We start from the raw sequence: 15751 nt of genomic DNA on the forward strand, positions 1-15751 counted from the left end.
GCAAGTTTCTTATTCTCTTATGTGGATTTTAGCTGTTCACAAACATACAGCAAAACATAATTGTTTAGGAAAAACTTCTGTTTTCCTTTACACATTCACACTCAGTACTTGTGACAAAGCTTCACTTTTTTTTTTTTCTTAAGAGAGAGAAAGCGCGCGCCAGCAGGGGGGTTGGGAGGAGGCAGAGGGAGTGGGAGAATTTTAAGCAGGTTCTACTTGGAGCCCCGTGTGAGGTTCCATCTGATGACCCTGGGCTCATGACCTGAGCTGAAATCAAGAGTCGGGCACTTAACCGACTGAGCCACCCAGGCGACCCGATAGATCTTCACTCCTGACACTAAATGTGCGGGTTATTTACACACCGGCCAATTCTCTAACACCAGCTGGTTGTTCTACAGATTAGTTCAATTCTTCCTAACAGGAGTTTGCCCAGACCCCTCCCCTCCCCTCAGGTTTAGGCTCAGTCCCAAGAGGCTATTGCCCACCTCAGACCCCAATCACAAGCAGCAGGCCCCCAGCTTATCCACACCTTCTATCTGACTTGTTACAAATGCAAGTTGCCCCAGATCCTTCTGTGGACTCAATAAATGGCCAGAGCAGCTCCCAGGACCCAGGCAAACAGTCTACCTATGACTGCAGCTGTAGTTCAAAGGAGATTTTAGAGGAAACAGGTGAATGGCCCGATGAAGAGAGATACACAGGGCAGGCTCTGGAAGGGTCCTGAGAGCAAGAGCTACTGTTTCTATGGAGTCTGTGGCCCACCACCCTCCCAGCACACAGATGGGCTTGCCAGCCTGGAAGCTCGCCAAACCTTGTATGTTCGAGCTTTCTATGGAGGCCTCTTCATGGAGGCATGAGACATGGAGGCATCAAATCATTATCCAATCCCTCTCCTCTCTCCAGGGGTTGGAGGACAGGGTTGGACATTCCAAGATTCTAATCATGGTTTGGTCTTTTAAGATGAGGCCTCATCTAGGCACTCACCAAAAGCCATCTCATGAGAATAAAGGATGCTCCTTTGGACCAGGAAGCCCAAGGATTCTAGGTGTTCTATGTCAGACACTGGGGTCAAAGACCAAATATCAGCAGGAACCAGGAGCTGAGAGCAGTATATACATATATTTATTTCACAGGGATGAAGTCTATGTTTTTTCATTTTTTATCTCTGTGACAAGAAAAGTTATGATTTTTCAAGTCATTTTCTTTGATAAAAACACAATTATTCTGTTCCCCCTCCCTTCCTGTTTAGGCTAATCATAAAGACTGAATTTTTGCCTACAAAATACCGAGGCTACATGCTCCCGTTGTCTCAGGTAAGATAAAACAGGAATTCTACGTGGGCTTCTGATCCTAGAGGATGTGATGCCCTTGGCTTTGCTTCTGGCTGGTTGTCTGTTGGGTTAGCACACTATCTTGGTGTTAACTAAAGAGCACTGGGAAGGCTGGATGCCAGGGGTCCCATTTCAAGAGGCTAGGACTTTTGTCACCCAACAGTAGCATTTAGAACACAGTAGCCTCTTCCAGGAAACATTCCGGTGGCCGGTCTCAGTGGAATGATGGAAGTTTAGGCATGCATCTGGAATGGACTTACTCTTCCCCCCTGAGTCTTCAGGAGGGGGACATACCTCCTAGCCTCTTTAGGGCAGCCTATCTCCTCTCTAGGATTTCTACGGTCTTCGGGGCCACAACTGGCCCATGACTGTGGGGACATGCCCTACGTGCCTTGTCCAGCTGAATCATTTATCCAGGAGATTGGGATGTTCCCAAGACTGCCGCAGGCCCTGCTGGTCTCCGAGGAGAGGTTTGGCATCGGAAGCTATGTCAATCAATCTAGGAGTCCTTGATGTCTGATGTCATCAGTGTCCCAAAGCCCTGATTTCAGGGGCCCACCAAAAAGAAAGCTCTTCTCACTGAAACATATATTTAGTAATAAATAAAGCAGTAGGAGAATACTTTAAGATTTATTTTAAAATTTTCCAATACTCCATGAAGGCAACAAAAAATGACAACATAACAAACGCTGTTTGTTACTCTTTGCATTTCTCCTGTTTTTTTTGACCGTTGTTAAGATAGACAGATGCAGACACATTTAATACTTAGCATTGGAGCTTATCCTTCTTTTTGCACCAATTTGCATTTGTGTTATTTTATTTTTTTATTATGTTCTGCTAGCCACCATATAGTACATCATTACTTTTTTTTTTTTAAGACTTTATTTATTCACTTGACAGAGAGAGATCACAAGTAGGCAGAGAGGAAGGCTGAGAGAGAGGGGGAAGCAGGCCCCGTGCTCGACATGGGGCTTGATCCCAGTCAGGACCCCGAGACCACGACCCGAGCCAAAAGCAAAGGCTTTAACTCATTGGGCCACCCAGGTGCCCCTCATTAGTTTTTGATGTAGTGTTGAAGATTCATTAGTTGCATATAACACCCAGTGCTCATCACAACACGTGCCCTCCATCATCCGACTGAATTATTCCTCTCCCCTCCAAAACCCTCAGTTTGTTTCCTGGAGTCCATAGTCTCTCATGGTTCGTCTTCCTCTCTGATTGCGCCCCCGCTTCGGTTTTCCCTCCCTTCCCCTGTGGTCCCCATGCTAAACCATATGGTAACTGTCTTTCTCTGCTTGACCTATTTGGATTTTATCCTTAACCGTATTACATGGGCGTGGTCCTACTCAAGCTCATCTGTGGACATTTTCTCTTCTACTGGCCATTAACTCCATGGCATGCTTCCTGGTCGTGTCTTCTCCTCGCTAGTCTTATTTTCCTCCTCTCCTTGGATCATCTAATGAACTCCAATGGGTTTAGTTACCTCTGTCTGTAAACCCTAATATCTTTACCTACAACCAAGAGCATCCCCTTGACTTTCAGACGCAGATAGAGCCAATAGCCTACAGGAGAATCCCTGGACTATTGCTTCAGAAATACAACGTGGATAGAATTCATCTGCTCATTTCCCCCTGAAATGTCTTATTTCCACATTTCCACTTTCAGCTAGTAGTAAACATGGTCCCCTCGGTCATCTGGGCCACAAGGTCAAGAGCAATCCCGGACCCCTCCTGTGCCATCACCCCCATTCAATCCTTACCACGCTTATTGATGGACCCCCAACTGCAGTGTCTATCAGCAAACCCTGTCACTTTTACCTCTAATATCTGTGCCAAATCACCAGTTATAGAATTTTTTTGCCACTTCCCTACTAAAATTATTTTTTTTGTAAACGATTTTATTTATTTATTTGTCAGAGAGAAAGAGAGCAACAGGCAGAAGGAGAAGCAGGGAACCCGATGGGGGACTTGATCCCAGAACTCTGGGATCACAACCTGAGCCGAAGGCAGACGCTTAACCCACTGAGCCACTTAGGCGCTGTCCCTACTAAAATTCTTGTCAGTGACCTGTCACCTGCCATCTGGTCGATCACAACGGCTTACTGCTGGTCTTCTTATTTGTTGCCTTTTCAGAAGGCACATCCCTGATCACTCCCCATGACATTACTCTTTTGTCATAGCCCTCAGTGCTTTCTGAAATAATCCTGTTTGGTTTTTGTAGTTGAAATATTTAGTGATAAAATAGTCACCCCTTTGTCACCCCTTACTTAGTTGCCCACAAAAGGTCTTTTATTCTATTGTCTTCTCTCCATTTCTTGAGGTGGAATGGAGGTGTCATCTTCCAGTAGGGAGAGAATGCTTAGGCTAACACTTGGAATCATTCTAGTTCCCAAAACCAACAGGCCCAGCCGTAATGGGCTGCCATGTTGTTTGTTGATATACAGTGATATTCAAGATACATTTTTTCAGGACAAAAAGCAATATTTATACTATGATACCATTTGTGAAAAAAGAGAATGAGATATATCCTTATTAGCTTATATATGCTTAGAACAGCTTTGGGAGGACCCAAGAAATCGGTAATATTGGTTTCTTCTAAGAAGAGAACTAGATGACAAAGAAGCAGGAGAGGAAAAGAGTATTTTTAGTGTTTTCCTTTGTGGCTTTTGAGTTAGGAACCAGTTAATCTTTTATTTATTCAATGGGGGAAAATGTCAATGTTTCCAATTTTTAAAACTGTGGTGACAGTACTGACCCCTTGTATAGCTGAGCCTTCCATTTATAGACAAGCAAACTGAGCCGTGGAGACGTGGGGCGATGTTCCCTGTTCATCCAGGTCCTGGAGCTAGTGCTGGGAGTAGAACCCGGACCTGGGCTCCTTAAAGACCTCTTTCACCTCATCCTCTTATACTGAAATGCTCCTGATCGAGAGGCAGGGTTGAGCACACTTGATAAGGGGAATTGTGAATGTTTTGTTTTCAAGAAATTATTATACCCAACACGGGGCTTGAACTTACAACCCCAGATCAAGAGTCACCCGCTCCACCAAGGAGCCAGGCAAATGCCCTGATGGGAGGAATTGTAACCTCTCATCCTCTCCCCAGGTTTTCTGGCTGGCTGGCTCCCTGCTTATCATCGGCCTGGCCTCCGTGGTCATCCCCACCATCGGGTGGCGCTGGCTGATTCGCATCGCCTCCATTCCAGGCATCATCCTCATCCTGGCCTTCAAGGTGAGCTGTTCGGTCATGGGCAACCTCTGGTCCTCGCCTCCAGCTGGCCCAGGGGTCCTTCCGCCCCACATGTATCAGCCTCACTCTGCCTTTTTCCTTCACTCAAGACTGTCTCAATCCGCTTCATCCCTCCCCTCCGTTAGCCTGCCTCAGATCGTTTATTGCTGGAAGTTTCGTCTCACAGCGACACCCCACTTGAGCTGACCCTTCTCTTACCTTTAGTGGTTGGAGTCTGACACCTGGCGCACACTCTCGGGCCACTACCGGCCAGCTGTTCTGTCCTTCTGCTCTCCCTCTAATCCACAGAATCAACCTCTTCCTTAGGTTCTGCTGGATTTCCCTCATTGTTCAAAGACGGGGCCGTGTGTGTGTGTGTGTGTGTGTGTGTGTGTGTATGTCCTAACACTACAGAATCAGAGAATTTCGTATTTCACAAGCATCCTTGGAGGGCATGTATTTCGTACCCCAACCACAAGCACACATCCAGAACACTCCCGGCTTTGGACACTTTCAGACTCAAGATTTAATAGATGACATCCTATGTCCATCCGTAGGCAGGCCTAGTTCTTAGGAGGTCCTTTCTGATGCAGAGGGGACCCTGCCTCCTCATGGGTTTACCTGCAGTCTTAATTGGTCTCTGTGAAAATCCAGAGGTTCTAGCTTCTACATGATATCCCTCCAAATGGTTAAGAAATTCTAGCCCAATCAGAGCTTTCCTTCTTTGAATGAAGCAACACCATGACCTTCAACTCTTTCTCCCGACACCTGATCCCAGAGCCCTGTCTATTTTTTTTCTGGATGAGCCCATTGGTCCGTGTCTTCTCTGCAGCGAACTGTTGCTTGATGTCCCACCCAGAGCGGTAGGTGCCTGGTTCCAGGGGTTTAATGGGCCCAGGCCATCCTTGAACAGCCTGCCTGCCTTGGCCGGTGCAGTTAGAAACAGACGGTCCTGACCCCATTTTCCTGGACGAGTGGTTCCACGCCATGAATAGGGCGTATCTCCTAGGGCCGTGTGGAAGATTAAACAAGGTAATGCACACGACTCTCTTCGTGAACCTGGAACACGAACAGTGTCTAACATGTGTGAGCCACACAGCTATGTTATTGCCTTTATAAAAATTATTATTTTGAATATCAGCCTTGTCTTTGGATTGAGGACACTCACACCGAGTATGTACCAGGCTCCGCACGAGGTTCTGAGGGTAAAAGTATGCATAGGATATGGTTCTTGCCGCCAAGGCGTGCCGGTCAGTGGGCAAGAGATAGATACGAATACAAAGGGTGATGGTGCCCACGGGACTCAGTAAGCGCGGTCGCAGCGTTCATCCTGTGGGTGCTCGGGCAGAGAGCGATTTGTTCCAGTGGGGCGATGCTGTTGAATTTGGCCGTGGGGGATGGAACAGCCCGCACCACGAGGGCCAGAGAGTGGGGCAAGTGCATGTGGGCAGAGCTCAGGTGTCAGCCCAGCCATGAAGGTGTGAAATGCAGAATCTTTGGGGGAGAGCAGGTAGGCTGGAATGAAGGGTGCTGGTGGGGGGCGGGGGGATGGGAGGCGCTGACAGGCCTGTGTCCAGATTATGAGGGCCTTCGAGGCAGGGGGTGCTGGCTGTGTGCTGGGAAGCTGGTCTGCGGCTGCGTGGAGCCTGCGTGCACGGAAAGCCAGGGGAGCAGTCAGGACCATCCCAGTGGGAGATGAGGGGCTGCTGGGCGCGGGTTGGTGAGCAGGTGCCGCCCCGGGAGGTGCTTTTCTGAGGAAGAACCCGCCCACCTCCATCGAGGCATGAAGAGCAGGGAGTGGTTCAAGGTGATTCTCAAGGCCCCAGTCTCCATGGAGGCCTGTCTCGTTAGGTGGGTATGTATGTATTTATATTTGTTTCTGTATTTGAGAGAACGCAAGAGCACGAGCGGGGAGAGGGGCAGAGGGAGCGGGACAGACAGACCCCACTGAGCTGGGAGCCTGACATGGGGCCTGATCCTAGGACCCCACGATCTTGACCTGAGCCAAAGTCGGTCACTTAATTGACGGAGCCGCCCAGGCACACCAGCCTGTAGTGTAGTCCGAGTACAGCGTTCAGTGATCAGTGGGTGGCGGGTCTGGCTTGTCAGGAGTGGTGCTCCGCCATCGGGGGCGCTTGGGTCCCTGCCGTGGTCGTGCTGTGGGGCTGGCGTGTGTAGGAGATCGCAGGGTGCCTGGGGGCAGGCTGGGGTGACAGGGCAGTAGAGCGGCAGCTGTTTGCCAAGTGGATGTAGCATTTCCTTGCAGTAAGTATTAGGTTGGGCTCAGTATGGGTGCGATACCATCAAGACGGGCCTACAGTAAGGGGAACGTGACCCTGTTTGTTCCAGACCAGCAGCTTGCTGCTCCTCTGTCTCCTGAAACTGGGGCCTGTGACTATACAGCAGTAATCGTGGAACCCCCCGGGGTCGGCAGCACTTGAACTCTGATGCTCTTTCCTTCTGTGCCAGTTTATTCCCGAGTCCGCTCGCTTCAATGTCTCCACCGGGAACACTCAGGCTGCCCTTACCACCCTGCAGCACATCGCCAAGATGAACCGCTCGGTCATGCCGGAGGGGAAGCTGGTGGAGCCCATCCTGGTAAGTTCCCAGTGGGGAGGGCTTCTCTCCCCCACCAGAAATCCCCTCAGTCCTAGAAGGGCAGAGGGGAGGGGACCTTCGCTCTCTAGCCCCACCCCAAGGGGACAAGAGAGAAGTGCAGAATTGGACTAAATCCAGCTCCTTGGAGAGCCAGTGGCCCTAGCAAGTTACCTGCCTTAGCTTTCCTCATCAACGAAATGGGAATAGTATCTACCTTGCAGAGCTAGTCACGTGACTTAGCATCTTTGTTTCCAGGTGAGAGATTGTTTTATAATTTTATTTTCTTGTACTGGTCTTTCTTTTTTTTTTAAAGATTTTATTTATTTATTTGACAGAGAGAAATCACAAGTAGATGGAGAGGCAGGCAGAGAGAGAGAGAGGGAAGCGGGCTCCCTGCTGAACAGAGAGCCCGATGCAGGACTCTATCCCAGGACCCTGAGATCATGACCTGAGCCGAAGGCAGCGGCTTAACCCACTGAGCCACCCAGGCGCCCCATCTTGTACTGGTCTTATAAATGATATAAATCATAAGTGATCTCAAATTAGGAAACCTCATTAAATGATTTCTTTCTTTTTTTTTTTTTTAAGATTTTATTTATTTGTCAGAGACAGAGGCGCATAAGCAGGGGGAGCAGCAGGCAGAGGGAGAGGGAGAAGCAGGCTCCCTGCTGAGCAAGGAGCCTGGTGTGGGACTCGATCCCAGAACCCTGGGATCAGGACCTGAGCCAAAGGCAGATGCTTAACCTGCTGAGCCACCCAAGAGTCCCTAACAGATTTCTTAAGACACAATTCGGCATTTATATTCTACTGGGCCCAGGGCTCTTAACGTCCCTTTGAAATCATTTCTTACACCAGCCCTGACCACGCACCTAGAGGTGGGTCAATCACAGGCCCCAGTGGTACCTTCCTCACCTGTCCCGCCAACTCGGCAACACTTTATGTAAGATAGAAATTCATCTCTTAGTTGTGGGTGGAGTGTGGTTATAGAGGTGAAACGTGCCCCTGAAGTCATTTATGCCAAATATTTATGTTGAGGGGAGCAGTGGGGGATAACAAAAGGGTGTTATATGGAGGAGTTTTAAAACTATGATTTAATTTATGTAAAGGTTAGAGTCCACTTTTGTTTAAGACTTTTGATTGAATCCATTTTGGTAGTGTATATATTTTAGAAAATTGTCCAGCTCATCTAGGTTTTCAAATTTCAAATTTGTTCATACAAGGTTGTTCCCAGTGTTCTCTTAGGAGTTTCAAAAATCTGCTGCCTGTGTCCCATCTTTCATTTTCATGCTGTGTATTGTGACTTCTCTCTTTTTTCTTGGCCCTCTTACTAGAGGTTTGTGCATTAACTTCAAAGAACGGGGCGCCTGGGTAGTTCAGTGCTTAAGCCTCTGCCTTGGCTCAGGTCATGATCTCAGGGTCCTAGGATGGAGCCCCACATTTTCAGGCTCTCTCCTCAGTGGGGATCCTGCTAACCCCTCTCTCTGCCTGCCTCTCTGCCTACTTGTGATTTCTGTCTATCAAATAAATAAATGAAGTCTTTTAAAAAAAAAACTCAAAGAACAGGGCTCTTTTTGTTGTTGTTCTCTTTATTGATTTTGTGTATGTGTGTGGTCTCGTTAATTTCTACTCTTTGTTTTCTCCTTTAGCTTTTTATGTTTTTCTAGATTCTTGAGTTCTGTACTTAGCTCATTTATGGTCAGTCTTTTTTTATTTTTAATGAAGTATTCAGCTGCATTTAGCAAGCTTTGTTACAGAGTAATTTTAATTTTATTTCTCTTTGGTAATTGATCTGAGTTTCTCTTTAATCAGTGAGTTATCCGTTAACACTCCTTTTTATTGTTTTTTTTTCTAATTTAATTTCATTTTGGTCAGAGGATATTCTCAATTATTTGGAATATTGGAGATTTTTCTGTTGTTCTCTACATAGTCTCTTCACTGATGTTCCATGTGTGCTTAAAAAGCATGTATTCTCATTGAATATAGATGTTTTGTTATATACTGTTAATTATGCCATATAAATCTCTGACACTTGTGCTAGATTTTGCCTGGCTGAGCTAACAGTTTTTCAATAAGATGATGGCTTTGTTCTTTCCTCTTTATAGTTATGATAGTTTACTTCAGATATTTTGAGGATCTCTCATTGCTTCTTTTTTTTTTTAAGATTTTATTAATTTATTTGGCAGACAGAGATCACAAGTAGGCAGAGAGGCAGGCAGAGAGAGAGAGAGAGGAGGAAGCAGGCTCCCTGCTGAGCAGAGAGCCTGATGCAGGGCTCGATCCCAGGACTCCGAGACCATGACCTGAGCCCAAGGCAGAGGCCTTAACCCACTGAGCCACCCAGGTGCCCCCTCTTGTTGCTTCTTAACATATGATTGGCTTAGTCTCCTGGATTAACCTTATTATGTTGTTATTTTATACTGGTTTGGGCCTTAAATTTTATTTTCTCTTATGTTCATATATTGACATAAGAGGTTAGGTTAGGTTAACATCTTTCCTGATGTCTCTTTTTTCCAGACCTTAATTTTAAACTTTCTTCTGTTGCTTTGCTTTAAAATAATTTCATTTTTTTTCAAAGATTTTATTTATTTGATAGGCAGAGATCACAAGTAGGTAGAGAGGCAGGCAGAGAGAGAGGGGAAGCAGGCTCCCTGCTGAGCAGAGAGCCCAATGCGGGGCTTGATCCCAGGACACTGGGATCATGTCCTGAGCCGAAGGCAGAGGCTTTAACTCACTGAGCCACCCAGGCACCCCCAAAATCATTTCTTGTGTATATATAGCTGATCTTTATTTTTTTCACTCAGTCTGCTATTCTGTGTCTTTTAGTAATGGATTTGATCCATTTATATCTATTGTGATTACTCACATATTTGGACTTAACTTCTGCCATTTTATTTTATATTTCCTCTTAACCATCTCTTTCATTCTCTCCTTCCTTACCCTTTATTAGAGTGAATCGGTTTGCTTTTCTCCCCTCTCCTCCCTGTGCTTTCTTCTACCGGTTTGGAATTTGTTCACTCTTTTTCTTTTATTATATATTATTATTATTATTACTATTGTTATATAAGAATATATTATAGCCCTTAAATATTGAAAATGTGTACCCACAATGTCTTTATTTGTATCTTTATTTGCCATCTGAACAATACAAAGCCCTTGAAGATGTTCTGATCTGCCCTAGTCTCATCTTCCAGATTATTTTTGTCTTCTGTTTTTGTCTCATGTTGTTCATAAGTTTCCCTAGATTAGACATTATTTTCTAAGCAGGTACCTATTTAGATTTAGATTTGTTGGGGTGCCTGGGTGGCTCAGGGGGTTAAAGCCTCTGCCTCCTGCTTGGGTCATGATCTCAGGGTCCTGGGATCAAGCCCCGCATCATGGGCTCTCTGTTCAGCAGGGAGCCTGCTTCCTCCTCTCTCTCTGCCTGCCTCTCTGCCTACTTGTGATCTCTGTCAAATAAATAAGCAAATAAATCTTTAAAAAAAATAGATTTAGATTTGTCTTTTTCAGTGGTTTCAAACTTACTTTTTACAGCATTTTGGCATCCTTCTCCCTTCTTATGGTTAATTTGGCTTCATACTTTTTATTTAAGGGTTGGATCTACCTGGGTTTAATTGAATATAAGAAACATGGTCTAGCTTTGTCATATCTAAATGGCTAACCAGTTGCACTCATATATTTTTCTGAATAATCCATCTGTTGTATATTTGAGTCTATTTTTGAATTCTCTATTGTGTTCTAATGACATATTTGTAGATTCATGTATATATGGGAACTTATATAATAAAGAGGGCATTCAGGAAAAGGATACAGGTTAATTGTTGGTTCAATGTGACACTTTTAATTACAGTATTTTTCATATCTAGTAGGATAAGTCCCCCTTGTCAAAATTCTTTTTCAGAATTTTCCAAGTTGTTTTCACAGTACTATTTTTCTAGAACAACTTTGAAGTCACTTTATAAACATCTCTTAATTTCCCCCTAAAACCTAGGAGGGCTTAGTTGGGATGGTGTTGAAATTATTAGTTAATACCTAAAGAGAATTGATACCTTTATAATATTAAATATTTTTATTTTGATAAGACTATGTTGCCAATCTTCAAGTCTTTTTATATTCCTCAACATTTAAAAAAAAAATACAACACCCAAAAACCAAGACAAAAGACTTTTATTGGAAGACTTAATTTCCTGAGGGGAGAGTTCTCCTTATATGTTTTTTTATCTCTATTTTTGTTCTCTTTTTTTTTTAAATGTACATTTTAAACTTGATACTTAAGGAAAATCCTATGAGGTAGGCAAATACTGTTATTTTTTTGCAGTTTATTTATATATTTTTAATTTTTTTTTTAATATTTACATCCAATTAGGCAATATATGGTACTTCCATTTGTCAAATTAAGAAACTGATCTCAGGGGGCACCTGGGTGGCTCAGTGGGTTAAAGCCTCTGCCTTTGGCTCAGGTTGTGATCCCAGGGTCCTGGGATTGAGTCCCGCATTGGGCCATCTGCTCGGCGGGGAGCCTGCTCCCCTTCCTCTCTCTCTGCCTGCCTCTCTGCCTACTTGTGATCTGTCTGTCAAATAAATAAATAACATGTTTAAAAAAAAAAAAAGAAAGAAACTGATCTCAGAAAAGAAAAGGGAGGAATCCAAGATTCTAAAATGAGTACAGTTGACTCTTGAAAAACACAGGGGTTAGGGATACTGACTCCCCATGCATTTGAAAATCCTTGAGTTAATTTCCTAAATTCCACATTTGAATGAAGTGATATGGTATTTGTCTTTCTCTGACTGACTTTTTCACTTAGCATTATACCCTCTAGTTCTATCTATGTCTTTGCAAATGGTAAGACTTCACTCTTTTTTATGGCTGAGTAATACTCCACCATATATTTACACCAGCACTTCTTTAATCTATTCATCTATGGATGGATACTTGAGTTGCATCCATAATTGGGCTGTTGTGAATAATGCTGCAATTAACATAGGGGTGCTATATCTTTTCAAACTAGTGTTTTCATATTCTTTGGGTAAATACCTAGTAGTAATGTCATCTTTGGAGATTGTTTCTTTGCTGTGTAGAAGCTTTTTATTTTAATGTAGTCCCAGTAGTTTATTTTTGCTTTTGTTTCCCTCATCTTAGGAGACATATCTAGAAAAATCTTGCTATGGCTGATGTCACAGAAATTACTGCTTTTGCTCTTTTCTGGGATTTTTATGGTTTCCTATCTCACATTTAGGTCTTTAATCCATTTTGAGCTTATTTTTGTGTATGCTGAAAGGAAGTGGTCCAGTTTCATTCTTTTGCATGTAGCTGTTCATTTTCCCCAACACCCTTTGTTGAAAGACTTTTTCCCATTGCATATTCTTGCTTCCTTTGTCAAAGATTAATTGACCATATAATTGGGAGTTTATTTCTGGGCTCTCTATTCTGTTCTGTTGATCTATCTGTCCATTTTTGTGCTGCCAGCACCACACTGTATTGACTACTACAACTTTGTAGTATATCTTGAAATCGGGGATTGTGATAGCTCCAGTTTTATTCTTTTCAAGATCACTTTGACTATTCAGGGTCTTTTGTGGTTCCATACAAATTTTAGGATTATTTGTCTAATTCTTTGAAAAATGATGTTGATATTTGGTAGGGATTATATTCAATCTATAGATTGCTGTGGATAATATAGACATTTTAACAATATTTTTCCTCCTGATCACCATGAGCATGGATATCATTCCATTGCTGGTGTCATCATTTTGAAGTGTACAATTCAGTGGTATTAAATACATCCAGAATTTTGCCGTCATCCAGAATGGACACTCTCTTAGGCAGTAACTCCTCACTCCTATTCACACCCAATCTCTGGAAACTTCTACTAGCTGTTTTTATGAGTTTGCCTATTCTCTATTTTCTATAAGGGGAATTACGCAGTACTGTGTCTGGCTTATTTCACATTACAGCCTGAAACAGGCATTCATTAATGCTCATCTCATGGTGGCATCCCCTTTGAGACATTGCAAACCTCTGCGCCACCAAGCTCAGTCACCTGCCAGTCCCCTTGGATAATAGTGGCTTTTCCATCCAGTCTCTCTCTCTCTTTCTTTCTTTCTTTCTTTAAAATATTTTATTTATTTATTTGACAGAGAGAGATCACAAGTAGGCAGAGAGGCAGGCAGAGAGAGAGAGGAGGAAGCAGGCTCCCTGCCAAGCAGAGAGGCTGATGCAGGACTCGATCCCAGGACCCTGAGATCATGACCTGAACCAAAGGCAGAGGCTTAACCTACTGAGCCACCCAGGCACCCCAGTCTCTTTCTTTCATGCTGCCACCTCTTGCCCCAAGCCCTGTGATGTCATCCAGCACAACACTGTCAGACAAGTGTTCTTCAAGTGCCAATACCACCCCTCTGTTCAGGACCCTTCAGTGCCCACCCCACGCTGCCCCTCTCAGTCCCTGACTGTGGGTGAAGCCCAGAATCCTTGTCCTGACATTGAAGGTCTTCCACAGTCTTTATCAATCAGCCTTTGCCTCCTTAGATCAGTGGCTAAGTGCAGATTTTGGTAAGAGGAGGATTGACAAAATACAAAGTTGCTGGACATATGACCGAGCGAAAGGCATCTCCAAAGAGATGGGGAATGACATAAACAGGGACACCAACAGCTGTAGGTTCTCACCAGGGCTGGCTTGCCTGTGGGGGGAGGTTGTTCTTCCATTTTTTCCTCTTCCTGGTTTATTAAGTTGTAACTGACACACAACATGGTGTAAGTTTAATGTGTACAGTGTATTGATTTGATACACTTGTATATTGCAAAATGATAACTGCCCTACAGTCAGTCAACACCTCCATCATATCACACAATTACCATTTCTTTCCTTTTTTTGTGGTGAGAACATTTAAGAGAGACTCTCTTAACAACTTCAAAATATATGATGAAGTATTGTTACTTTCCTAAATCGGGGAGACTCAATTCTGGTAACAAGAACCTTCCCTCCTCCACCCCCATCTAGTCTCCATCTTCACGTTCCCCACCCGCCCCCTTACATCCTTCTCCTCTCTCTCCCTTCATCTTCTTCCTGCTTTCCTCCCTTGCCTGCAGCTTACAGCTTCCATCCACATGCCCATCTGATGGCCTTCTCCTTTATGATTGTCTCTCGTGTGGGGGTCCTATGGATACAGAGCTACAAGCCATAGACCCTGCCTTCAAGTTTCTTACAGCCTGTTAGTGAGATGAGGCTCATACAGCAAAGAATCAATCACTAACACAGTTAATGAGTCACTAACACAGCAGCCAGATGTGAGAACCGGGTGAGTGGTACCAGCAGCAGCACATGGGATCAGAGCAGAGAGATGAGCACTAGGGCAGCAGAGCCTCTCCGAGGGGATAATTGAGGCATAAATTGAACACAGAGGAGAGGCAGCTTCAGGGGAGGAAGGAGGCGGAGTGGTGTGAGTCAAGACCAGAGAGGAAGGAATGTGCAGTGGGTTTGGTCATGTCAGTGCCATGAGAACGTCATGCCGAGGAGGCTGGACAAGACTGGATGCCCAGAGCAGCCTCTGTACCTTCACTGCACACATGCAGTGATGAGTAGCTCTGGGGACCAGCTAAGAAAGGGTCACACCACAAATGAGTGAATGAGTCCACCAGTTTGGATTGTAGACAAAGGTTCATGACCACATAATTTCTTTGAATATAATTTATGACTCATTGTGATTCACTGCAGACTCAGTATTCTGAATCTCCAGGTACACTTGGAGAGGGGAATCCAAACTCTAGGGGGTGAGTCAGGGACGTAGATGGGCAAGACTCAGGACTAGTGTTTAGGAGACCCGACACCAGGCTGGCTCTGCTTCCAAACAGCTCTGTGACCCTGGGCAAGTCTCTTACCCTCTCTGGGTCATATAGTCTGTATTGGAGAATGGGAGGCTAGGACAACTTCAGAGGTGTTCTAGTGATGTCTAACCAGAGCCCCAATATGGAAAGCAGATGAAAGGGGACAGTCAGCTCTGCCCACAGTGACCTCTACGAACTGAGCCTAAAAGTCATTGGATCAGCAAGGCATGTGGCTGGCTCAGTTGGTAGAGTTAGGGATTGTAAATTTAAGCCTCACCATGTGTGTAGAGATTACTTTAAAAAAAAAAAAAGTCACTGGAGCAAGTTTCTTCAAATTTAACTTTTTGTGACCACAAAATCCAGGACACCTAGGATCACACTCCTGGTCTATCTAAAGGGGGGCTTTAATTCCAAGTCCATTTGTGAGGAAAAAAAATAGTTGGTTTTCAACTGAGTACCCCCTACACACACACACACACACACACACACACACACACACACACTGTTCTTAGCTTTATTTTTTTATGTTCCTAACTTTAAATAAAAATTCATCACTGCCCAATCATGTATAACCCATTTTTATTTTTCTCCAAAATATTGGTTATAGCACTGACTATGCATAAGAGCTTTTGCTCATGACCCTAAAGACACAAAAAGAAATTGGGCATTCTATCCTCTTTCCAAATGTATGCCGTTCTTTTTCGTACACAATTCTCATGCTCTTTTTCAATGCTAGATTTTCATTTTAATGTGAAGTTTAAATGACTCTCCCAA

General features: G+C 44.3%; 1 protein-coding gene across 8 annotated transcripts in view; it reads left to right on the plus strand.

Annotated features, from left to right (window-relative positions):
* The window catches only part of SVOPL (SVOP like), a 79550-nt gene that overhangs the window by 26672 nt on the left and 37127 nt on the right, over positions 1-15751 (plus strand). For all 8 annotated transcript variants that reach the window (XM_082693909.1, XM_082693907.1, XM_082693910.1 and 5 more), the window contains 3 exons: positions 1250-1313; positions 4435-4560; positions 7027-7155. In XM_082693909.1, coding sequence (XP_082550035.1) covers positions 1250-1313; positions 4435-4560; positions 7027-7155 — 319 coding nt within the window. The remainder of the gene's footprint in view (positions 1-1249; positions 1314-4434; positions 4561-7026; positions 7156-15751) is intronic.

Source organism: Mustela nivalis, assembly GCF_964662115.1.
Source record: "Mustela nivalis genome assembly, chromosome: 12".
NCBI classification, from domain to species: domain Eukaryota; kingdom Metazoa; phylum Chordata; class Mammalia; order Carnivora; family Mustelidae; genus Mustela; species Mustela nivalis.